Below are 24782 nucleotides of genomic sequence, written 5' to 3' on the forward strand. Positions count from 1 at the left end.
CCACCCTAGTTCTTCCTAGTGTCCAATCTAAACCTCCTTGCTGTAACTTGAGGCCATTTCCTTGCATCCTATCACTTGTCACCTGAGAAACAAGGCCAACACCCTCCTCACCACCATCTTCTTTCACGTAGTTGTAAGGAGCGATGAGGTCTCCCCTCAGTCTTGTACAGATGAGCTGGGATGCACACATGTGAGAAATGCATTCAGGTCAAGGTCCACGTGATACTGCTATGTGGATCCCCGAAAGAACCAGCACACCACAGTTTCAAAGTGCAGACCAGGAACCATAGGACAGCTGTTGTTACAGACATCCCTTCACTGGATTAACACAGCAACCAAAAGCTCACCAACTCTCATGGACTTTTTGCCAAAAATCACTCTCAATAAAGTAAGTATTTCACAGACCAAACGGAGAAAGAAACAGTGTAGGACTGCTGGAAGGTCAGAAAAAAAAAAAAAAAAAAAAAAAAAAAGTGAAATCTAAATCTGTGAGAGAATGAGAATGTAGACTTGTTATCTTGGTAGCATGGCTAGGAGAAGCAAATGTTCCTTTGAAATGCTAAATAGGACAAATATGGGTTAAAAAGCCTAAGCCCTACGGCTATAGCTATTACGGCTGTCACTGCCACTTGGAATCCTGAGAAACAAACTAGGCCTTCCCACCACCTATAAGACATCCATATAAAGAGTACAGGGAAAAGGAGGGTTGTATGAAGAGATGAACATACTCTCTGAAACACTGTGCAACAATAACACAGAGAGACAGACCTGATTTCAGACCAGAGATGTCAGATGATTGAGACTTTAGTCATACATCAAAAGAAAATGAGCAGGGAAGGTTTCCTCTTTAAACTACCTGCTGGTCCTGGAGCCAAATAATCAGACCAAAATTTTCTGGTGATGATAGTAGCAGCTTCTTGACTTCAGGGATCTTCAGGTGAATCTATACCTGAATATACTAGCCCTAAATTTAAAACAAAACAAAACAAAACAAAAACTAAAAGCATGGTCGTAATAACATAACATAACATAACATAACATAACATAATATAATATAACATAACATAACATAGCGTAACATAACTCAACATAACGTAACATAACATAACATAACATAGAGAGAGAGAGAAAGAGAAAAAAAAAAAAAAAAACAAGAAAAAGTTTAAAGATTAAAAAAGAAATACGGGTCTTTCCCACATATGGCAACGGCAGACCTCAGTGCAGAACTGCCATATACCTAGGATGTGGGAAATGTTGCGTAACACTGCCTGATGAATGACCTCCGTCCCAAAGTAAGGTGAGTTCCATTAAAAATAAAAAATTCTCCACAAGCAAAGCAGATACTGCATATGCTTTTCTCCCCTCAGGCACATATACCTTCTTTAGATAAACAAAGAAACGCTTTTATGACCAAATAATAAAATGCACTCTTTCTCATTCACTTAAAAACCTCTGATGACACAAGGACATCTTCTGTGACCAGTAATTCAATCTATAGCATTATTATGTAGCATTCAGTGACACAATCAGCAGGAACTGCAAAAACCTTCATAATAATCCCTCCTATGAATTACATTTCAGGACAGATTGCATGCCCCCCGCATTCCCTCTCTTCAGTTGAAATATGGGTGTTTATAGTCTCCCACTTAAATAATACGCTTTACTTACTTGTTTTATACAGGATAAATCAGGCTTATGTGACTGAAAATGGCAAAAGCTAGGTCTTTGCTCTTAAAATAATTACAAAAATCCATATGCTTAATGGATTTGATTCTTTTCTGCTAGTTTGTAAGCAGAGTTAAGACTTGCATTTCCAAAAACGCTGTCTTCCTGTTCTCAGAACATAATTTATTGTTGAAAGGAATTTCCAACCTAATTCTGGCTCTTTCCTTCAAAATGCTTTGAAAGATCACTTTGTTGTGATAAAAGGAAAATAATAAAAGTTAGGACTGTCACACTTCTGTGTGACATTAAATATATATATATAATATATATATTATATGTATACACATTAAAAATATGTATATTTAAGTAAATGTGAATACTTGAGACCTTTACATTCGACCCCTCCTAAGCACAATGATTTTAAGAAAACAACACATAGCATTACACATTCTCTTTAAATGGATAATTCACTCTGTTTTACAGAACAGCAGAGGCTGCACCAGGAGCAGAAAGGCATTCAGCAGCACAGCCAGCGCATGAGCCCAGCAGTTTGCAGCTCTGACATCCTCTGCACTGTGAAATCGACCGCAAGCAGAGGTTCTAAATTAAAGGCAGGATTTAGCCCGCAATAAAAACCGCAAAGGTGGAAACATTTACAAAAACCCCTTGCAGGCACACTTTACAGTGACAGGGAGGGACCTTAAGCTCTTAACAAGTTAGGATTTTCCTTGCTTATTTTTGCCAGTAAAACCTGAATCCAAACTGGCACTGCAGACATTATGCATATTGAAATGTACTGCTTAAGTAATAGTGGTTTAAATATGATTTACAATACCAACCAGAAGACTACTGACACACAAACAATTCCATTTTAATATTTGTGGTTTTTTTCTTTAATTCAAGCATCTTTAGTTGATAAGCCTTAAAACATTAACTGACTTAACCACGCCATTGCATTGAGTATACATATATAATTATTTAAGCAATTATATTGCTATGCATGAATTTGCTTGGATGTAAGAAGATGATCAATACTCCATTTCTATTTGCGTTCTAACTGGATGTGCATCAGAAAATTCAATTGAAAAGTAAACAAAATAAATGTCTAATAATTAAATTATAGATTGGAATGGAATCCAGCAGGTCATTTAAATACATTAGGTACAAAAAACTTACCAAAGTACCATCTACAGTGGGAGATTCAGACTATTTATGTTACTATTTCCATGTATGTTTCTGAACTTCTGTCATCTTATTATCATTTCATTCATAGTGCTTCAGAGGAAAAAAATTCTTCCTCGTCACTTTCTGAAGTTTGTACAAGTCACTGAGATGAACAATTTCTATGATTGTTCAAGAAAAAGCTACTGTTGTAAATAAAGAAAGACCATTAGTAGGTAGTCAGCTTTTATGAGGTCTGTCATTTTAACTTTTTTTTTTATTTGGTACCATTAGGCATGTCAAAGATCAGATTCCACTTGGTATTATATCATCTAATCGCTAACATATTGTGCAGAGAAAATGAACCAAAACATGGTTTAGTGACTTCTTATGACAGTGGGATAGTTTCTAACTCTCCCTTTTTCCCTTGCCTGCAACTCACACACGGGGATAGACTTAACATCACCACCACAGGAAACTCCAGTTCATTATCTGTTTGCATCAGGCTTTATTATAGTACATAAAGCAAACAATCTCAGCGTGCCAAGTGCTTGCTAAAGACTATCTTCATGAGAACTATGCAGCCTCATGAAAATTATTTATTTGGTCTGACAAGATCTCAGAGCTGTTACATGAAATTAACTTTCAAAGCTGATTGTGATGCTCATGTGATTTGGGGAGTGCATCCTCAATCTCCTGGAAAACCAGTACCGAAAGTACTAGCTGTAACATTTTAAACAGCAATTGGTGTTCTTGCCCAAATTCCAAGCCTATGGGTACCTCTACACCAGAAGACCTGGTTACAATATTCCAAATCTTGTTTCTGTTATCTCCAAAACAGCAAGCTAGAAAACTACTTTCAGTATATTCAAAACACCTTTATTCAAGAAAATGTCTCTGATCAGTGTAAATATATCAAAATTATAAGAAAGCACATACACTTCAGAGCTACTAATGTTTTGTGCACATGCTAGTCCTAGATTCCAAGAAAGATTTGGGAGATAGAGGCGACTCCCATATAACAATGTACATTCCATGTATCTTAAATCATACTGATTTCCACTGCATTGGGACCACTCAGTTGGTTCCACTCACCTCAACGTATTTTGGAGGATTTCTTGAAAAGGAGCAAATCATTTTCCCCAACTAAAATCCCTACACATGAATTTCTGTCTTTGCTTCCCAGACTGATCTTTTGAAGTATTTTACACTTGAAAACCAATCTGTTTCCAGCTGGATGTTTTGCATGAAAGATTTGTTTTTAACTGATGTCATTAACTGGTCAAACAAATAGTAGCTGTACACACCTTAATCTAAACAGACAATTTTTGTGTATGTTTTGCATATTATTCATGGTATAGCTTTGCCTAAAGCTGATATAAATTAAAACCCTATTCACCTAGCAATATACATTAGCTGTAAAGCAATATACGTACATTTACTTCTCTCCAAATCCACTCTGCTCAGAGTTCAACGAGCACGGATCCATCCACTTAGTTACACACCAATGTAACTGGTGTCAAGGCATTTTAAAATAGTTGAACTTCTGTCCCATTGTACTCAAAGGCATTGGTTCAGTGTATGTTTTGCAGTTAACAAACATAATCTGTCACGCAGCCCAGTTACAGATGATGAAGAAAAACATCTTAAATACTCTAAAATTCACTCTGTGTAATGAAAGGTACGTGTATTTGCATATCCCATTCATACTTTCCTGGTGTCAGCGGTAAGAAGAGCAGTATACATACTTGCATTCACCTCTGATTATCCAATAATGTTGAGAGGAAACATGGTGCAAGTACGAACACCAGTTTCATAATTCAGGTACACCATATTAAACCTTATGCATAATACCTCTACATAATTCATGAACACTGGAGTAAATGTGGAATGATTTCCTTCACATTTTGGTCAAGAATTGAGAACACTCACAGTCTGTTAGCATTCTTCACCACACAATCCTTAATCACATTAAACAATCCTTTAAAAGCCAACTGTGAAATGTTCATTAAAAAGTATTTAAGTGCTTTAGCTTATTAATTTTCTAACAGACATTGCTTATATTGCAGTCTTTCAGCACTAATGTTTAAGCTGGTTGCCTCATTCATAAAGTCTTTCATCTAGCGTAATTTTAAACTAAAGTAATCTAGTCTAATTCAACTTTAGCTAGTCAAATTCCAAACCCAAATCAACAGAAACATTTACATTATTATTGTAAACTCATTTTCATTTTCCCTTGTGCCTCAACTTTTTTATCCAAAGCAGCAAATCACACTGGAAGACAATGAGCAGCTCATCAGCACTTTTACCCTGTTCCAGTGTTCCCTAACTTTTTCTTAAAAACTCCTGGGTTTTGCACACCAGAACTTTCATGTTAGAGGTGCCAGCCTTTTTCTATTGTTACAGAATTTAACATAATTTGAAGCATTAAAAATTACTGATTGTATTGAAAATTGCACCATTCATGGTCAGAGTACCCATAATTTGTTGCAAAAAAATATAACACTAGTAGCTGAAGAGGTCATAGCTGAGACTCAGCTTTAAAGTCTGTAGATATCATTACGAAACATCCCAAAACAGGGCATGTCTTAATCTAGATGACATCATCCAGAAGACAGTGACCCTCCTGGCAGAAGATAGTGACTAAGTCTAAGCATGGATCCTCCATGCCAGATTCAAAACAGGAAAGTATTAAAATATTATTTAATTGAAAATGGGATTCTACTGCTAGGCATCCAAAGATTTATTACCTTCTTGGAAACACAATTATAATATAGTACAACAGGCTTCATAGCCCATGAATCCTTGGCCTGTCAAAGAAAGCTTTTAAAAAGCTCTTACTTGCTCAATTAATTTTTAAAGTATGACAAAGCTGATGTTCTACTAACACACACCTACTTTGTTTCTCAAACCATATTATTATTACAAATCATCATTATTCCTCCTAACCCCTAAGTAGACAAGGGTATAATGAAACAAGACATTATTTTGTTACCATTGTTTTATGTCTATATTATCCCAGTATCACATCCTCTGACCTTGCTAAATGACATTTCATTCCACTCATATTCCTTCCAGATGCTGATGCAAAGATCTTGTCCCTAGTCTACTGCTTCAGGGTGTCCCTCATGCACGCCACCAAGAGTTTTCATCCTTTCTACCAGTCACACTTCACCCATCTGTTCTCATCTGTAATTCACCCCTACCTATCAGGACCCTCTCGTTCCTTTTCTTCTTACTGCCAAGTGAGAGAGGATAGCAATCACCAACCTTTCTTAGAAACCCCAGTCCCCTTCTTGAGTTTCCAAAACAAGTAACTTTTTGTTTCCTTCCAGGTAAGCCCTTCAGTCAGGAATGAGGGAACACAAAAACACGCTCCATTACAATTTTCTAAGCCCCTGTTTTTGCAAAAATAACAACATGCTGAGATCATTACATCACGCTCTCCAATCCTTTTTCTTTGTGTGCCCATGCCCACCTGGGCAGCAATCTTACATTAAGGATGTGGGCACAGAAAACAACTCGGTCTCATTTGAAGATTGAACAGATTACTGCCTGCCTCAGTGAACACTGTCCAATTGTAATATATTAAAATGTACCAGCAAAAAGGATTTACACTATTATGTTTTCAATCCTGCTTGCCACAAACTGGGAACGCATACAGATTCAAGTAAGACTTCTCATCTAAATGGCAATAAGCTGTTATGTATTTAACTCACTATTCCACCAGGTGTCTATGACCTCAGGCATGCCTAGGAAGACTATTTTACTTCGTGTTCACATAGCAAAATGGGGTCCTTATCCACACCCTAGGCTCCCAGCTACCACTGTGATAACACAGTGAACACTGATATCACCACCCTTGGAAATGCGCTCTGCATGTTTAGTTCCTTGTGTCAAGCTGCCCTTTGTGCATTAGCTCTAAGCTCCTTGCATTCGTTAGGTATACTGAGACAACTGAAGCACCTGAGTTTTCTTTTTTTTTTTTTAATTACAGAAATGAAATAAGAGTGACTTTCCTAATGAAAGTCACCCAAACTTGTCAGACAAATACTTATTTAATGATGGAAAATTCTGCAAAAATAAAATGGTAATATGCTAAAGAGAAGCAAATTCCTGTCAGGGAGAAAAATACATATGAGTTCCTTTAGCAAGAAAACAGAAAGGGGTCCACTAAAAATCTGTAACAATGCTAGCACTGCGGAACAATGGGTTATGAAAGAAATGTGATTCTGCCTTCAACAAATCCTCCAAAAGGCATTTGTTGTGACTTTTTCTTTGTCTTTGCTAAATTTTGAGTGTTTCCTGTGCTGGGCTCTCTATTTGTACTCCTGAACAGCTATCTCATCTACAGCAAACATTCAAACCACCTGAGGTACCTGAGGCCTGGCAGTAACCAGGGCCATGGATGAGCCCATACCTCTGCTCATGACAATCACAAGACACAGCAAAGCTACGGGCTGTGGCACTCTCCGGGACACGATGAAATCTACCCCACCCAGCAGAGAAAGACATTCATCAATTAATCTCCTCCAGCCCTGGAGCAGTGCCAATATGGAGACGGCCTGGATGGCTACTCCTCCCCTGGGCACTGCAGAGGGGACTACAGAGGGACGCAGTGATCCCGCAGACGAGAAAGGAGTGCTACAGCTACAGCACGAGCAATGCAGGCTCAGTCACTCCTCTCTGCAAAGCAGGAGAGGCTCACAAGGCAGACAACAAAACCGAAGGTTAATTTGTGTCTCCACACCACTGCTACACACTGAAAGGCCCACTCTCATTCACCCTGAAGCAGTTGAGCTCCAGATGGGAGGAGGACACTCCACCTACAGAGCCACCTGAGGAACTAAATGCTTCTAGCAAACCTCAGGGAAGATGTTCATATGTGAACACATCTAGTACAGACAGAGGAGCACGAGTGTTTCTATCCCAGATTTGGAAAGTTTGTAGTCATTGTTGCAAAGCTTTTAAGGAGCTCCAAATTAAACAGCTTCCACTACAGCCACTTCACGGGTGACTGGGCACTTAACAGTTTCCACCACAGCCCCAACAGCAACTTTTATCTTTAAAATCTAGATCTGCACTTTACAGCGTGCCCTATAGGAACACTAGAAATAGACATTTGAGAATGAATTGTCTCACCAAGACCATAAAATGTCATGGAAAGAAGCTTTTCTGTTCACTTCACCCCTTATTTTTCAGAAGGACTAGGCTTCGTGAGCCACCCACTTCCCAGGAGCAACCCTGACTACAACCACAGCTCCTCACAGCCCCAGCTCAGTTAAATTTCAGTCCATATCATAAACCAGCAAACCCAAACACTACCGCTGCCCAGTCCTGTGTGGGTAGGCATTCATACTGCTTGTGTTCGAGCTGCCAGACTCTTTGCCAAATCTCCAAACCACACAGACCAGGATGGATGGAAAGCAAAAGGCAACTTTCACCTCCATGAATTCACATACTCTGTTGGCAATAAAGATAGTCAGTCACTCAACCTACTTCTTCAGCAATATAGCTCGCAACATTTAATTAATTGCCTCCCTGTCAGGGAATTGTTCCAGAATACGTTTAATAAAATTTCTTATGCGGAACTGTTCCAGAATACGTTTAATAAAATTTCTTATGCCAGCTAAGCCATGGAATGGCCCGACGTACAAAAATTAGAGATTAAAATACTTCTCATTCACTTAACAGAAGGCACGTCAAATTTGTAGTCATAGCTTACATCTTTATATGCAATCTTTACCATTTGTGTTCTCCCTGCATCGAGAACTAAAGTACGCTACCAGCATACACTCTGCTATGTTCAGGACATTAATTAGGTGAGGAATGATATCAATATTACATCAGATTTAGCACCAGTTAAAGCAAATCTGCATAGATGAAGAAGCAATCATTAAGGCTTCACGGACTCACTTTCCTCCAGAGTGTCAAAAACCCTCCCTGAATGCCCTCAAGTGCTGGAGTTCAGTTTTGATCTCTGATTAAGCGGAAAGACGCGTAAAAGCAGGCACAACATTACCCATTGACCAAGTGTTGGAGACAGCCCTGTGTGTTGTTTATTCCAGTGAGCGCATAAAATATCTTGTGGTCATGAAATGTGTCAGGATGATGTTTACTTTGAACAGAAATATACAATTATCTTGTTCGTAAGGCAAAAATCTCTCTCTCTTGGCTAGAAACTCATCTCGTGATATTTCTGCAAAGAAGTACTGCTGTAGGAATCCCGGTACACCTCTGGGAAAACAGACTGCCTTCCCTTTTTCTTTTTTTTTCTACTTTTTTGGAGCATACATTTAGCTGTTCTATTTCAGGAATGCATAGGAAAGGCTACATAGTTCAAAATGAGAAAAACAGCATTCTGCAGAAGCAGATTCAATTTTAATTACAAAGCAATGTCAAATCTGTATGGACACTATAGGAAAACAGAATTCATTAAAATCACTTCCCTGTGGATTCATAACCTTTTCTCATCCTTCAGCCTGCAGTATAAAACACTCATCATCTTCCTCAAGCAAACATTTTGGTTTCTAAGTAAGCCATGAATCCTCTGGAGACAGAGGAAGCGACAATAGGTTAGGAAATGCAATTCCTCCTGTACCTCTCAGAGAGGTGCCAAACATTATGTAGGACACAAAGCAGCTCTGCAGGTTCACAGTGAGCATAGCTCTTCTCGTCTTCTCTAAGTAATGTCAAGTCAGCAAATTAGGAATTTCAAAAAACATCTGTATATTTACATGCCAACCTGCTTATTCTTAAAAAACAAACAAAACAAAAAAATGGGGAAAAAAAAGGAAAAGAAAAAAAAAAGAAACAGAGCAACTAGAAAAGGGGAAAAAGACCACTTTGATGCAGTGAACAGAAAAAAGATCTTCTGAAAGGAAAGTGAAGTTTTCCTTCAATGAGAAAAAGGAAAATGCGGACTATTTCTGCTGTCAAAGACCAAAAAAGAACAAAGTTGTACAACACCACACTCTGCACCACCCATCCACCTCCATAAACCAAGACCCATTGGAGGGGCCAGCCGCAACGTTCCAGGAGAAAGCAAGGCTGTGTCTCTCTCCTCCTGACCCTGACACCAGCCTACCACACATGTGCCCTTTGGTGTGTGTTCCACTGCTCTGCTCCCAAGTCAAACACGGGATGCACCCACTGCTGAGACAGGCAAGCCAGGGGACCACAAAGGTCAGCATGGGCCAGGAGAGGGGTACGGACATCACAGGGCTGGTTAGCGATCTGCCTGGACATCAAGGAGAGATTGCTTTGCCAAAACCTGCAAATGCCTGGTGCAGTTTTCATCATCCATTTTTCTAAGCAGGAGGAAGGGACTGGAATCACCATTAGAAATCAGTGCCCTCACACCGACCAAGAGTTCCACCTGCATGGGTGGAGGAAAGGGGAAAGCGCCAAAATCCATATTTGCATCTTCCTTTTTATTTCCTAATCAATAAAAGATACTGCTACCCAGAAATATCAAAAGCAACTTAACAGGAACCCATAAAATAAAGCAAAATTTCTTCTGTGCTCAGAATATCAGGTATGTATGGAAAAACTGAGAAGGAAATACAACTGCCTTGCAGTTTTTGGATTACAATATCTCTGAGCACAAAGCAACAATAACATAAATATTCACAGAGTGAAAAAGCACTTAAAATGACAGATGTTAGAGCTATGAATACAAAAACATTCAGTTTGTATCTAATTTTTCAGGACACACGATATCCACTGAACTATTTATCAGCCCGTGACGGAAAACTGTACATAATTTTCTGTAAACAAGACAGGATGTCTAAATAAATTTTAGCACACACAAAAAAAATTAAAAGATGTGAATATGCATACAGAAAAGCATGTCAGCAGTGCGAAGAGTTTTAACAGGAAATTCATTCTAGAGAGGAAGGCAGCTTTAGTTTTCAAAAATTATCTGTGTTTCCTGATGTTATGAAAAAAACCCTTCAGGATATAGAAATATTTCCAGAATTCCTGAAGTACTCCAGTATCATTCAATATTTCACACAACAGTCGAAATGTAAAGAATGGGGAAAAATCTGTACTATAAAGACCAAAAGTGTTGACTCCAATTTAAAAAATATATAAAATCTATTAAGGCTTTGGGTAAGATTGAAAAAAATGCAATGTGAGATGAGAGGGGTCAGGCTAGCAAACCATGAAAATAAAAGATTTTTTACATCAATAAAAAGAAACTAAACTGGTAAGAATAAATTAGTTAATGACTAAAAAGTAAAGAAACTGTAGTTTCTAATGTAAGACCTCATTGTTAGAAAACCTGATTGTTTTAAGTCACAGTTGGCAAAACAAAGACACGAACAATGAAATACTGTACAATGAAGACTGTAAAAGTCTTAAAACAGCACAGACCGTTACAGGTAAGTTATAGGAGGTATACAACACACACACATGCACATTACCAGGTGTTGATGATATGTGGCCAAGAGCAGCAATATTGTAAGAAAGGAGTCAAGAGAGTTCACTGAGCCAATAAACTACACCACATTACTAAAAAAAAAAAAAAAAAAAAAAAAAACACCTTAAAAGCATTGAACATCAAAAAGTACTACTTCTGGTAATTACTACCCAGTGACTAACTCCAGATCACCATCAAAATGATGAACCAAAAAGGTATCCTGGGGAAAAAAAAGTCAATGAGACAAATGTAAGCAACGATTAGCATAAATCTATAAAAGCTCTTTGAACTTTCTCTATGAAATAATCACAGGAATCAGCAAACCAGGAAATGACATTTATTAACAGATTTCTGTTGTGCATCTAACAGCATGCTGCCCCACTTCCAAAAAAAAAAAAAAAAAAAGCTAGAAATAACTTTGAAGTAACATGAATACAAGCAATGTGGCACTGTGGAAAGGAGTGGAAACTGTCCAGAGGACTGAAGGAAGAGAAATGCTAGTTGGCGGGTTGGATGACAGTCTCAGAAGGGTACTGCAGGGATCTGGGTTTAGGGTATTTCTGGGTATTGATATCTTCCTCTGTGATGAAGAAGACAGTAAGCTATAAATTGCTGAAGGGCAGGAGCAGACATTAAAACCAGTGAATGTACAGGGCAGAATTACACCTAACATTTCCATCTCCTTGTGGTTCTTGCTAAATTCACAAATTGCACTAGCCTCTGTACAGCAGGGAGATGGCAGGTTATTTACATGACCCTAACCACAACACCGCTCACTTCTTACCTCGAAACAAACATGAAGTCAGCAATAAGGGAGGAAATGGATTAGAGTAGTAAAAATTACCTTGTCAGTTGGGATCACAGATTTATGAACAACATTTTCCTTCATCAGAAAGCGCACCTAAAAGACTAACACAAAAACCGTGTACAAGCACCAGGAGAGCACAGTGAATACTGACATTTTCTCCACAATGCTGAAACCTCTACATTCTCGATCTTTGCCCCACACAAACCAGCATGCAAGTCAGAATTTCTTCTTCAATGGTAGTATTCCTCCCACCCCAGCTTAAGTCAAATTTGAGACGACTACACAAACTACTTGGTGCAGCCTCATCATCACAAGGCTAATTATGCATTCCCTTTTTGCGCTTTCCTTGAAAGTACACCATAAACTATTCTGGGCAAGATGCAAACCAGCCTCTGATTCACAACATACTACTGGATGAAGTTATTAATTGGTGCACGTAATCCACACACAAAAAATAACCAGATACACCAGGCAGACAACAGATTGTCCTTAAACTGTGTCGATTACTGTTCATTTTTTCCCTTAGATGTGCCACTCTGCCTGCTGTAAGGCATACTAGCCTTCAGGACCTTTTGGTTTGGGGACCAATGACTCCTGCTTCAGCCTTCCCAGTTCTGGTGGCTGTAAAGTACAAACTGTCAGACTGTATGAGAAAACTAATCCGGAAATCCTGGCAACGTGAGTGGATTCTCCAGTCAAAACAGAAAAGCCTCTCTGGTTCTGCACCTAGCAACTGACTGAAGCACAGCAAGCTGCTGGAGTAATTTTGTGTGAATGGCTCAGTCTGCACACTGAATCATTCACAGCACCGTCTGTAAAAGCCTCTGTTATTTCTCTTCTTTTTCCAGGACAGAGCTAAAGAAAATTCACATGAACGGGAGAAAGCAGAGTCGGTGCACTGCACTTACTGGCACACTGAGTGTCTCAAGGTAAATCAGTGGAGTCACTTGAGTTCAGGCTGATAGCACACAGCTTCAGATCTTAACTCACACCCCGGGTAACTGCCCCATCTAATGCAAAAGTAACCATCATTCTCCTACTGAAGTATTTATCTTTATTTTACAATTTTAAAGCGAAAGAGCAGAAATGAAGGATGGGCTGCACTGTAATCCAAAAAGACTAAAGAAATAGGAGTAAAAGTCGGTCCTCTGGTATCTCTGGAGAGTGGCATCGTCTGCATCTTTGCAACTACTTTTCAAAGAAATAGCCATGTCCTATTTTTTGCTCCACTACAGGGTTTGGAGTTTATTGTGCCAGTAAAAATAAAAAATAAATAAAAGAACAACACAACCTGAGGTCCTGATCTCCTGATCCTGGAGAGTACTTTTGTATTAGACCCTGTTGTTCAGAGCATGCAAAGATAATATCATCATTATCATAATCAACCTGTCATCCCAGGAGAGACTGCAGGTTCATATCAAAGATTACAGCTGCAGATCCTAAACACAGTGATTTTGTAAGCACTCACCGAAATCAGTACTGCTCCTAGTTTAACTACTACCAACTGCTTATGATGCTGTGCACAATACTACAGATTTCCCATTTAGAATGACAGTGGTGTGAACACAGTTAACATTTCACAGAATTAGTATCAGAGCTACAAAATATATCTTCAGTCATTCACAACATCTTTTTGTCGTTGTTTGTTTGTCTGTTTTTTGAGAGCAGAGATTGCATCTATTCCAAAACCCATCAAGCATTCCGGGGTGTTGAAGTCCACCGCCCATGCTATTAGGACCGCTGCCTGAGAGCAATCTGCCCTGTGCCACTGAACATTTATCCTGAGCGATTCCCAGGCAGCGCCTGGCAGATAGAATGGCCCAGGAACCATTCCTGAAAGGCAGTTCACATGCAGCCTACTCTGCTCCAGAGACAACAGCATTTCAATAGCCTCTGCGCCTGGAAACTACACGCATGTACCAATACAGCCTGAACTTCACGCATCAATTTCCATAGGATTTCACTATTAATACTGAAACTGCCTGCTTTTTAGGCTCCTTAGACTTATATTATTAAATCCTGCTGTAAATTCTCCTGATAGTGTTTGGGCTTGGAGAGGTAGAGCAGATTCTTTTGGAATCCCCTTTCCTATTTGCTTCTGTTGCAGTTATGTGAAAGACCAACAAAAATGAGGGCATACAGACTGTATAAAAAAGGTTTTATGCAGTTTTGTCAGAAATATGAAAGTCATGCTTGCAACACACACCCTTGTATAGTAAGCTTGTATGTTTCAACATCAAGCCAAAAAGGGAGAGGTGCAAATCTAGAATTTTTTTTTTTAAGCACAATTCTCTCCAAAGAGAGTTGCTATGGGAAAAATATAATTGTGAGACCATATGTTTGGGAGGAACAAAGAAAGTCTTCAGTCGAGATTGTTTACTTCTTCTAGAGTTTAAGTAAACAAGGGAGAAATAACAAGTGCTTTTAATGAAGGTGTTGACTCATTTAACATTTTTCCAAAGGAAACTTTTAAAGAGCAATTATTTTGCTGCCACTTAAGACTCACTTAAGTTTTGTATTGTAACAATCTTGAATAGCCAGATTTCCAATTCTTGCAGCTTTAGGAGTTACTTGTATTCATGAACCTTTCTGCTGAAAAATAAGTCGTTGGATATAGCTCATATCTTCTAATTTCTGGCTGTGAGCAACCTTGAGAAATATGCTTACCATTACACATATTTGTATGATCCATTTTATCTCAGGTTTCCAGCTCTACTTTCACTCAGGGCAATTATTTCCTCTAAATGTAACATTAGCAGAATATTGACGTACACTCTTCATCCCTGGGTCCTTCTTTATCGAGTTACTCGATAACTCCCACAAACAGCAACCATGAATAGCATGATTGCTACTCACACTTGGCCTACTACTGAAATAGTTAACTGTGAGCTGGATAACAGCATCTACCTTGACAGAAGACTGAAACAGCAAGAGCTGATTATTCATTCACCTCCATCAAAATCAAAGTATTAAACCCTGAAAAGAGGAAATCAGGAATGCTTTTTATGAGCTGAGTGCCTGTGGCTGGAAAGAATAAAATAAACTGAAAGTGGAGGAGGAAAAGAAGAAAGAATGTTTGTATGATATTTTTTTTCATTTTTATGCCAGAAAGAAAAAGATTTAGTATTAATTTAATTGTTATGGAATTATTACAATTGTGTTTTCATTACTAGACAAAGAATTAAAACAGAGTAACAAGAAGGTAAGCCAGTCTGGACAAAAAGATAATTTGCAAGGTCTAGAAAAGGGCATTAAGAAAGCAAGATTAGAGAGAAAAATGAGGCATATTAAGCAAACAAGCAATGAAGGAACAGACGGGCAGCTTTAGCGAATGGAAATACTATAAGGAGATATTTTCCGTATGTAGCAGAGAAAGACACAGAAGAACTCATCTGGTGACAGCTTAACTTTAACAGAAAAAGGAGAGAAAGATTATCTGGATGTTATGAACCTTGCTAACAGGTTGATATTATCCACACCAGAGGCTGGTGAAAAGTGGGGAAGGGCAATAAAAGAAAAAGGGGGAAAAAAAAGAAAAAAAAAAAAGATGATAAAGACATTTCCAGTATGTTTGATTTAATGAGCCAAAATACCCAAAAGGACAGAGACCTTTACTACAGAAAATAGCATTTTATCAGAGAATCAACCTCCTGTCTTCCCAACCCAGCTGATTTTTCTGAGGTATAACAATAAAATCAGCTACCATTTTTCCCATTCTCTAAATGTGTACGCTTTATGCTTTTTATATACTGTCAGTTCCAGAGGACCAGCGACATCCATACAAGCAAAATCCAGATCTCCCTAATTGTCCTTCTGACAGAAAAGGCACAAACCTCTCTTTTTTTTTTTAAGATAATTTCAGGGACATTGATGTATTTTGTTGAACCATTCATGCATTTTAAGGAAAATTCAATCTAGGCAAATACAACCAAAAAGTGAAAACACAGTGCTTCCTTAACAGTGATTCACTTGGGCTCTAATCTTGGGCCAACTGATTCTGCCAAACGATCGTTTCTCAGCTGCTTCATGTATTAGGTCTGTATATAGGCACTGAAGATGCTTAGACAGATGAGAGCATCTCAAGGTGCAAGAAGGCTAACTTTCATTAAGAGGTGCCAAAAGCCCAGTCAAGACAAACGAGCATACGAAGTTCATGCAAGCAGAAAGCACGCTGCATCTCACAGGAGACACTCTCCAACAAACCAACAATTTCAGATTTGGAGAGCTAAGCAGTCCTGCACTGCATTATCCATTTTCCAGTTGCCTTTTGTTATTCCTACAGCTCCCCTCCTACTGTTCAGCCAGTGCCCAAACGTGCATGGCAACAAAGAACATAAAAATTTTGTTTCAAATCTATAAAGAAAAAGAGAAAGATGGGTAAAAGTGAAAAGATTATACCAATGTTTCAATCACTAACTACCCTTTTAGCTTGTCACTGTTAACTAGCTACTTCAAGTACAGATACCTGCTTTTTTCATACTCTTCCTCCCACATTGCAGCACCAGGCCCCACCAATACCTTGAAATACCAATACATTGAAATATTGGACTACATTGTTTGTGTTTACTAAAATGTATGTTCTTCTTCAACCCTGGATCAGGCCAGTCCTTAAGCACACAGGTAAGTAGCCTATCTTTTTATACTAGCAACAAAAACACGAAGGAAGACACCAACTACAATCCACAGGAAATACACAAGTAAAATGAAAAGTGAGAGCACTGCCTTACCAATACAGGATTTTCAGACTTTGTTAAAAATCTAACAACACAGAGTGTGGAAACAAAATTAATTCAACATTGTTAGTAAAGTTTATGCAACAGAATAGCAATTCAACTGCAGCTGAGTATGTATTGGACAAAGTCCTGCATAAGCCAAAAATTTAAATATTTTCATTTAAAAGTAATAGAGAATAAAAGAGTTTGTGAAGTGGTAGCAACACATTAGCATTACACGTAGATATGTGCCTCTCCCCTACCTGGGATACAGAAAGTACTGTTAAGATACCACTGAGCTTCACAAACACTTATCAGAATCCTTCCAGATAAGCTAATTACTTCATTTATAAGTAAGAGCTCATAACATCCTAGTAACTTTCTAGTAACACCTTCCACTCACTGTTTCACTTCCAGCCCTGGAAGAAGCTCAGAGCACACCTGTAAGTGCTACTGAGAAGAAAACACATTACTGCAGATTTAATCAAACACATGAAATGACAACAGAGGTAGGTTTAACCCACAGTCTTAGCTTAATTAGGCAGGCTTTTCACCTGCACCTCTCTCCAAGTGTACCTGTTGCGATCGTACAATTAGAGGCTCCAGCACAGCGTTATGAATACAAGCCCTAGTGTGCGTCTTTTAAAATACATCAGGAAAACATAGCACAGAATCCCTCCTCACTTGCATCCCCTTCCTTATCTCGTCTTACTATTTTGAACCGTTCCAGCATCATCCCCGCAGCTCAAGGCGCTTGCTGGTTACGGCTCTGACATCGCTTACAGGATAAATATAAATTCACTAAATCTCCTGCCTGCTGTCTGCATAATCCCTTAACCTCTCGCTTCCCGCAGCCATGGTTCTTTGCCTTGTTCTCATCTCTGGCCTCTCTGCTTCATTCATTTTGCACGCATGCTTCCCTTTTCCACTTATTTTCCCAAATCATCAACATATTCAGCACATTTTCACAGTGAGATTCATTTCCCTATGGACACTGCTCTTCTACTGCACAGCCTGCTTCAGCATATCGCATTGTTTTCTACACTTTATTGAAGGATGGGAATTTTACAAAGAGTTCTTTCGTTAACAGATTTATATTAAACTTATCATCTGTCTGCAAGATACAGGCAAAGAAGGAAATACTAAGCAAGAACTTAATATTCCGGTTTTCAATGTGTTACAAAAAGAGCCAGAGAGAACAGCGTGCACTACTAGCCAAACTACAGGCAGCAGCACTCATCCTGCACAGCAGCTGATCCTGCATTAGGAGTAAGAAAGCACAAGACTGTCTTATGCTACTGGATCATCTCTGGCAGAAGTAATGACCCTTCTCAGACTTCTTCACCTTCATTTTCAGCTAAGGGCTAAGAACAGACAAGTAAACCAAAGCTTTGCTCTACTTGTTTTCTTCCTGATTTCTACACCACTTTCTTAAAATTATGGCTCCCTCCTGCTCAAAAGTAGGACACATCCAGAACTTCAAGTTTGTGCTTTTAAATGACAGCAAATAGTCATTTAGATGGGTTTAAAAGGATAAAAGTAAAAACTAAAAAGTAGTGCAGCCAGATGATATTTTGGGGGATATCTATACAGATTTTTGTTTGGGAAAGTTCTTACAAAGCAAAGCCTCTGACATTATAAAGGCTCCACAACGATGCAATGAATTTACGTATGGGCTGACTGCTGCACAGGAAGATCTAGCCATACAGTATTTCTACAAACAAACACAGAGAAAGCAAAGTTCACTACTGTTGCCATTAATAAGCTCCAGCAGAGAGAAAAGCCTATTCACACCAATCTCATTTCCAGTTTAGTAAAGCTGGAACTGAACAGCTCAAGGAGTCAAGTAGAACTTTTATTAATTTTAAAACTAAATAACATATTAAATGTCACATTATTCTAGATAGGGGCTTTTTTTTAAGTTCTTACAGAGAACTAAATTTAGAGCTGTAGTGGTTCCTAATACATGCTTACTCATAGCTTAAAAAAAAATTAACAAAACACTAATAGCATGCTCGAGAGACTCTTCAATTAAACGTGGTATACTTAAGCCCACACCTTATATCAAGCACACAAGTGGAACCACCAAAGCCAAGGTGTACTCACTTATTTAATAACAAACATGCTACCAAAACAGGACCCTGACAGCTGGCTTTACTCACTACATAAGCACAAGTAATGTTACAGAACAAGCCAGGAAAAAATAAATAAATAAATAAATAAATTTTTTTCCTTACTATTAACAATGTTTAGGTTACTGTCAGCAAAAGGTTAACTAGATGCATGAAGTTTTTGCATTAAGCCTGCAAAAAGAGTAAAGTGTTTGTTATCTCAGTGACTCAGAAAATAAGTATCTCATTAGTACCTCCAGAAAGGAGGTCTTCCTGCTGCTCCAGTCACACTTCCAGTAGCTCTGAAGACCTACTTCCCCCACTGCTCTCCTTCAGGCCTACAGGCGCTGTATCAGGCAGTCAGCACAAGCAGGTCATCTCTCGCTTTAGCAAACAGGGACAGACAGTGGCCGCTGGCCCTCTGGGCAATTTTTCATAACCTCTCTATTTCAGTCGTGCCACTACAACTTCACCCTAGCGCTGCTGTAAGACCGCGAGACACACAGGTCCCAGGGAAGTTTCACAAACAAGCAAAAGACACAGGAAAATAAATGTCACCACAAGAATTAGTTTAGCATCCCTCGGGCCCCAGCCCGTCACTGTGCCTGTCACCACGTCAGCTAATTTGCAGTCATGAAGTCTCTCAGACGAAGAGGACGACATGCTGAACCTCGACCCCTGAGCAGGGAACCTAGCCTTGGGCGACTTGGTGACCTACATGGCAGTTGCACAGCTTGGTAACTAGTTGGCTGGAGCCTGCAAACACGTGATTCATCTCTGATTCTCCCCACACTACCCCGCGTGCTGTCACTGGACTGCTGGCTGCAAAATGCAGTTTCCATAAGCTGGCACTGTCAGCCTCCTATGTAGCTGAAGCACTGCTTTGAAAGGACTTTAATATTAAAAAGAAAACTGAATTTTATGCTCCTACCTAAGCACTATGAAATTCACACAGCAAAAGTATAGATATACATATATATGCTGCTGCACCTGAACACATCTCTTTTCTGCTCTTCCCAGTGCTACCTGACAACACTTCAGCCCAGTAACTGACTGCATGTTTTGTAGAGTCCGAAATCAACAGCGCATCCACAAAGATTGTAATTAGCAGACACCTCAGCACTGGGGTGGTGCTGGATACCATGTGTGCAAGCCAACTGCTGGAAAGATATAAATGAAAAAGCAGGAGCTGGCAAAACTGGGAGGGTTAACACGCAGCATGCCATCAGCTACATACAGAACCACTCAGACTCTGCCTGTCTCCCCTCTGTTCCCCCTGAAAATGCACAGCCAGAATTTCACTGTTCTTTACTGCACCCTGCGTCCTTAAGAGACTCTGTTGGCATTTTGCAGTGTTGTAGAATTAGGCTTTCTTATCCTCTTAATGACCAAAACACAGCTGTCCAACATGTTCCAGCTGGCACAACCCTGGCATCTCTGCTGCTAACCCAGCAGCACATCATCTGGGCTATTTTGTCCCGCTGAATGTGCATGCATCAATAATGCATATGTACAACAAACTCAAAACTTTTTTTTTCCAATCACTTATAAAACTGTAGTATTGTGAAAGCTCCTAGCAAGTTTCATCCACATTACAAAGTTCAAATACAAATCTGTTCAAGAGGCTAAAGTTAAAAAGTTGAGTGATTTGGGGTTTGTTAATGTCTAGTGTCTCAACAGTTACACATGTATTAGAGGATAAATAAATAGTACAGCTAAGTTACAACTCCTCTGTATATACGTAAGTGGTAGTGACCTGTACATAGGATTAGGCAGTTCGAAGCAAGGGAAAAGAGCAAAATGTAACTCAGAACCAGGAATTGTCCTCATTTAAGTTGGGTGTTTCTGTCAAAGTGGCCAAGAGCAAAGTACTTCCTAATATCATGATCTGTATTTACATGCTGGAAGTTCAGCCTGAAAGTCGCAGGAAAAAAAATGCGCCATTCCCATCTTTTATATATTTTTGGAGTGCTGATTCAAGCAATGCAGTTCTAGATGAGTTGATAATAGAATTGGACTTTCAGGGTTAGCCTTAGAAGCAGAATACTTAAGACATGTTAAACTGTGCCACAGGACACAGTTCCCCCGCGTGCCTTAAGGGTGGAATGGGCCACAACAATGCAGCACAACTCAACCAGTTCTGAGCTCACTACCTCACCTTGCACAACAGAAAATGTAATGTAATGGTTGGTTTTTTGTACCCCGTGGGCAGCAAAAGGGCATACTCTTTAGCACAAGCAAGTCTGTTGAACACTTTAAATCTACAGAGCTGTAATGCTTCACACCATCTCAGATTCTTACTTTAAAGGGATTAATTTTTGAAGATATCAGAGAAGTTATGCGAAGCTTGTATTGGGCTCTGAGAAAAGACTCTGAAGGCCATTCTGCTTCTTAGACATTAAAGCCATGATCTCATAACCACGCTATTCATTAGCGAGAGCATTACCATGATATGGGTACAAGATGTTTCAGTTATTTCCTGTGACTTCCAGGCTCTGTACTGACTGAGTGTCACTGCCTTTAAATGGCCCCACCAAAACTAACAGAATAAGGAACTTGGTTCAAGCAGAAAGGTAGCTTGTGTCTCACGGCACTTTATTTTTCAGATGCAGTTGGTCTTTGTACAAGACTACCGGTGTGGCTTAAAGCACTGGTGTCTCATCCTATCACGGGGAAAAAGAGAGCAGGGGAGACCAACTGCGAGTGCTGAACAACTCTGCAGAAAACCACTCGTGGTTCCTCACCTGGCCACCAAGCTCACCTCGGTGCCTCTGCTGATGCCCCCGAAGCGCCGATCGGTGCAGCCTGGTTCCTACCAGAGTTTGGGTCTCGTCAGGAACCTGCCCGGCACAGGCAAAACACCCGCACGACACAAATGCTGCCCACCCCCTGAACCCCACCGGCTGCTCGCCTCTGCCTCCTTCACCCTTATTCCCCGCGGGGATAGGGGGGCACCACGGGGTGGCGGCACCACGGGATTAGTGTCGGGGACCACAGCAAAGTTGCCTCCCCGCGCAGAGCTCCTGGCATCGAGAGCCCTCCGGAGTGGGCTGGAGTTACCGCCAGCGTCTCACCGGGAGCTGGGGGGCTGTGGGGACATGGTGCTGCCCCCCGGGCTTCGCTCGCCCCCGCCCCACGCCGCGGACCTCGCCCCCCGAGCCGGGCTCTGCTCCCCGGACCCCTCCCCAGAGGAACCCCCGGGGCGCCGCCATCCCCGTTCCCCCTCCTCGCCTGGGCGGGTTCCAGCCAAGACCAAGACCAAGACAGGAGCAGCCTCAGCCCCAGCCTCAGCCCCAGCCCTAGCCCCAGGTGCGGGGGGCGAGGAGCTGCCGGTGCCGGTGCCGCGCCCGGGCCCTGCGCCCACGATGCGATGCGATCGGATCCGAGCCGAGCCGCGCCGCCCCTCTCCTGCCTCTCCCCGCCGGCACCTGGATGTGGCAGGAGATCTCGGAGTCGTCCAGCAGCCGCACGGTGCATTTCATCTCCGGGCTCAGCGACCTGATGCTGGAGCTCCGGAACCGGATCATCCCGGCCGCCCGCCCGCTGCCGCCGCCGCCGCCGCCGCCGCCCCGCAGGCAGCCGCAGGGGGCCAGCCTGCAGCGGCGCCCGGCCGACCGCGGCACGGCGCGACACGGCACGGCACGGCACGGCACGGCACGGCACGGCACGGCACGGCTCGGCTCGGATCGGCACCGCCCCTCAGCCCCGCGGCGCCCCGCGGCCGCCGCCGCCCCCCGCCATCCGCCCGCCCGGGGCCGCCGCTGCGTCAGGCTGCGCTCCGCTCGCCGGCAGCAGCATCCCCCTGCTGCCACCGCCCCCGGGACAAGGAGGGGTCCGCTCCCCTCCGCACCCCCCCCTGCCCGCCCCCCCGGTCCCGTCGGTGCCGGCAGGTTGGGGGAAAAAGCGATCCCCCTCCCCCCCCCCCCCCCTTCCCCGCGGCGGTGCCCCCCGAAGGCTGGGGACCCCCCCGGCAGGGTCCCCCCCAGATGCTCAGATGCTCATCCCCCCGCTCAGCCTGCCCGCCCGTGGGGCTCCGGGTGTCCCAGAGAAGTGTATGTGTGCCTGGGGAGGGGGGGATAAAGCAGGAATGGCCAAGCGAGGTGGGTGTGCTGTAAGGAGATGGAGAGCGCAATGCAAGTTCGCTTAAGAGCGCGAGTCTTGGAAACTTGTCTCCTCGGGGAAAAAGACCGGTCCATTAGGGAGGAACTGTCTCATCCCATTTGTTGTGCAAGTGGGAAAGAAAACACATCACCCGGTGGCTTCGCTAATTGTGTTCGCCATCATAAAAGGATGTACGCATGTTTCCAAACCTTGTAGGCTGTGCAGGAACCAAGCACCAAAGCTCACAAGCCTTGGAGCGGGGATCAGCTCTGTGTTGAAAAAGGGGTGCATCCTTTCTCAGTGTGAGATGAAAAGCAGACGGTGTGACATGGGGTGTGACTGAAATCCCACATCGAGTGCTAATGGCTGCGCAGGAGGGGTGCTCCACTCATTTTGCCTCTCTATCCTTGTTGACCTGTAAACTTCCATATTCTTTAAACAGTCCTGTGTGAAAGTAGCAATCATTGGAAAATCTACTGAAAAAAAAGCCTAAGCACTGCTACTCAGGTAAACTTGTCCTTTGGCTTTCTGCTGGACTGGTAGCAGCAGGAAATACAGACAGCCACAAGCAAATGAGAAGTACCTAGTGCTCACTGCTGCCAGCTAATATGCAAAGCCTTTTAATGTGGAACATAAAAGAAAAAATGTATGTATATGCTTCTCGTAAAAGATAAATGATTCCAATCGTGTAGTGAACAGTGAAGCCAACCAGTAAGTACCTGAAACAGTCTGTGCACCTCAACAGCCACAAATTAAAGAAGATGGTTATTATCGGCTGAGACACCAGTTGTGGATGACCACTCATTAATAATAGACACTTTTTGTTCTACAGCATGGGAGCTCAGTAGATGCATGATGTTAGCCCACATGTGGACTGACTTTGAGGCAACAGGTTTTCCTACCTACAATGGAGGAGGAATCTGTTCTTTCTATGCCAGATATTTTACCTTTCCCTCCTGTCTCTCCAACATGCCTTTCTCCATCCACAAAAGAAACAAGGAGGGAGCTGAGCCAAAGATGAACTCAGGTTTTAGGCATCAGGTCAAAGTCTCCCATTGTCAGAGGTCTTTTCGCTCTCCTCTCAGAACCACATGGAGAGGACCAAGCTTCCCAAGGATGCTCAGTATTACAGACACAGTGATGACTGCAGCACAAAATACACCTCTCCAACAGCAGCACAGCTGCAGGGGACAGAGCTCAGCAGAATTGTACTTACCTGGTTTAAAGACAGACCACTTGCGTCTTTTTGACACTTTATTTGCTTTTGTGATACGCCGTACCATGTGGACTTGAGGTGCTTGGGAGCCCTGTGAGACAAGTAAGAGATTTCTCTGTCTCAGTTACCACAGAAATGCAGTCACTACTAGTGCAGAATACGGCAGTTGTCTAGCAGCACATCACCAAGTAAATGAAACAAACAGAAAAAAAAAAAAAAAACCTCCATCTCATAGAACAAAAAAAATTGCAATGCACACAAGCACTCTATCCTGTTGGAGCTGCAGGATATCAACCCATCAGCTGGATTTTGCATCAGATACTAGGACAGCAATCTCATCCCTCTTCAAAAAACATTATGGCCCTTTTTTTCCCAAAAAATCTTAAATGGATTGTATAATTAGAAACTATACAGAAAACCCCACAAATATATTTCAAGTGCCATGCTTGACTGAGCACACCCTTTTCTACCACATCTCGGAAGCCAGACAGTCCTTATGAAGGTAGTGTATGGAAGGATCACCTGAAAAGTCAAGTACTCCAGGAAGTGACATTAAATAGCATGGCTAGTGTTAGAAAACACA

At 41.5% G+C, this 24782-nt stretch overlaps 1 protein-coding gene across 3 annotated transcripts in view; it reads right to left on the minus strand.

The window, feature by feature from the left end:
- Nucleotides 1-22479, minus strand: part of FRMD3 (FERM domain containing 3) — a 155469-nt gene extending 132990 nt beyond the window's left edge. The window contains exon 1 of one of the 3 annotated variants that reach the window (XM_035565303.2): nt 22311-22479. In XM_035565303.2, the coding sequence (XP_035421196.1) occupies nt 22311-22409 (99 nt within the window). In that variant the 5' untranslated portion in view covers nt 22410-22479. Of the gene's footprint in view, nt 1-856; nt 998-22310 lie in introns of those variants that run through there. The other 2 variants (XM_035565304.2, XM_050716443.1) reach the window with 2 other exon arrangements.
- Between the last annotated feature and the right edge of the window lie 2303 nt (nt 22480-24782).

Source organism: Cygnus atratus, chromosome Z, assembly GCF_013377495.2.
Source record: "Cygnus atratus isolate AKBS03 ecotype Queensland, Australia chromosome Z, CAtr_DNAZoo_HiC_assembly, whole genome shotgun sequence".
NCBI classification, from domain to species: domain Eukaryota; kingdom Metazoa; phylum Chordata; class Aves; order Anseriformes; family Anatidae; genus Cygnus; species Cygnus atratus.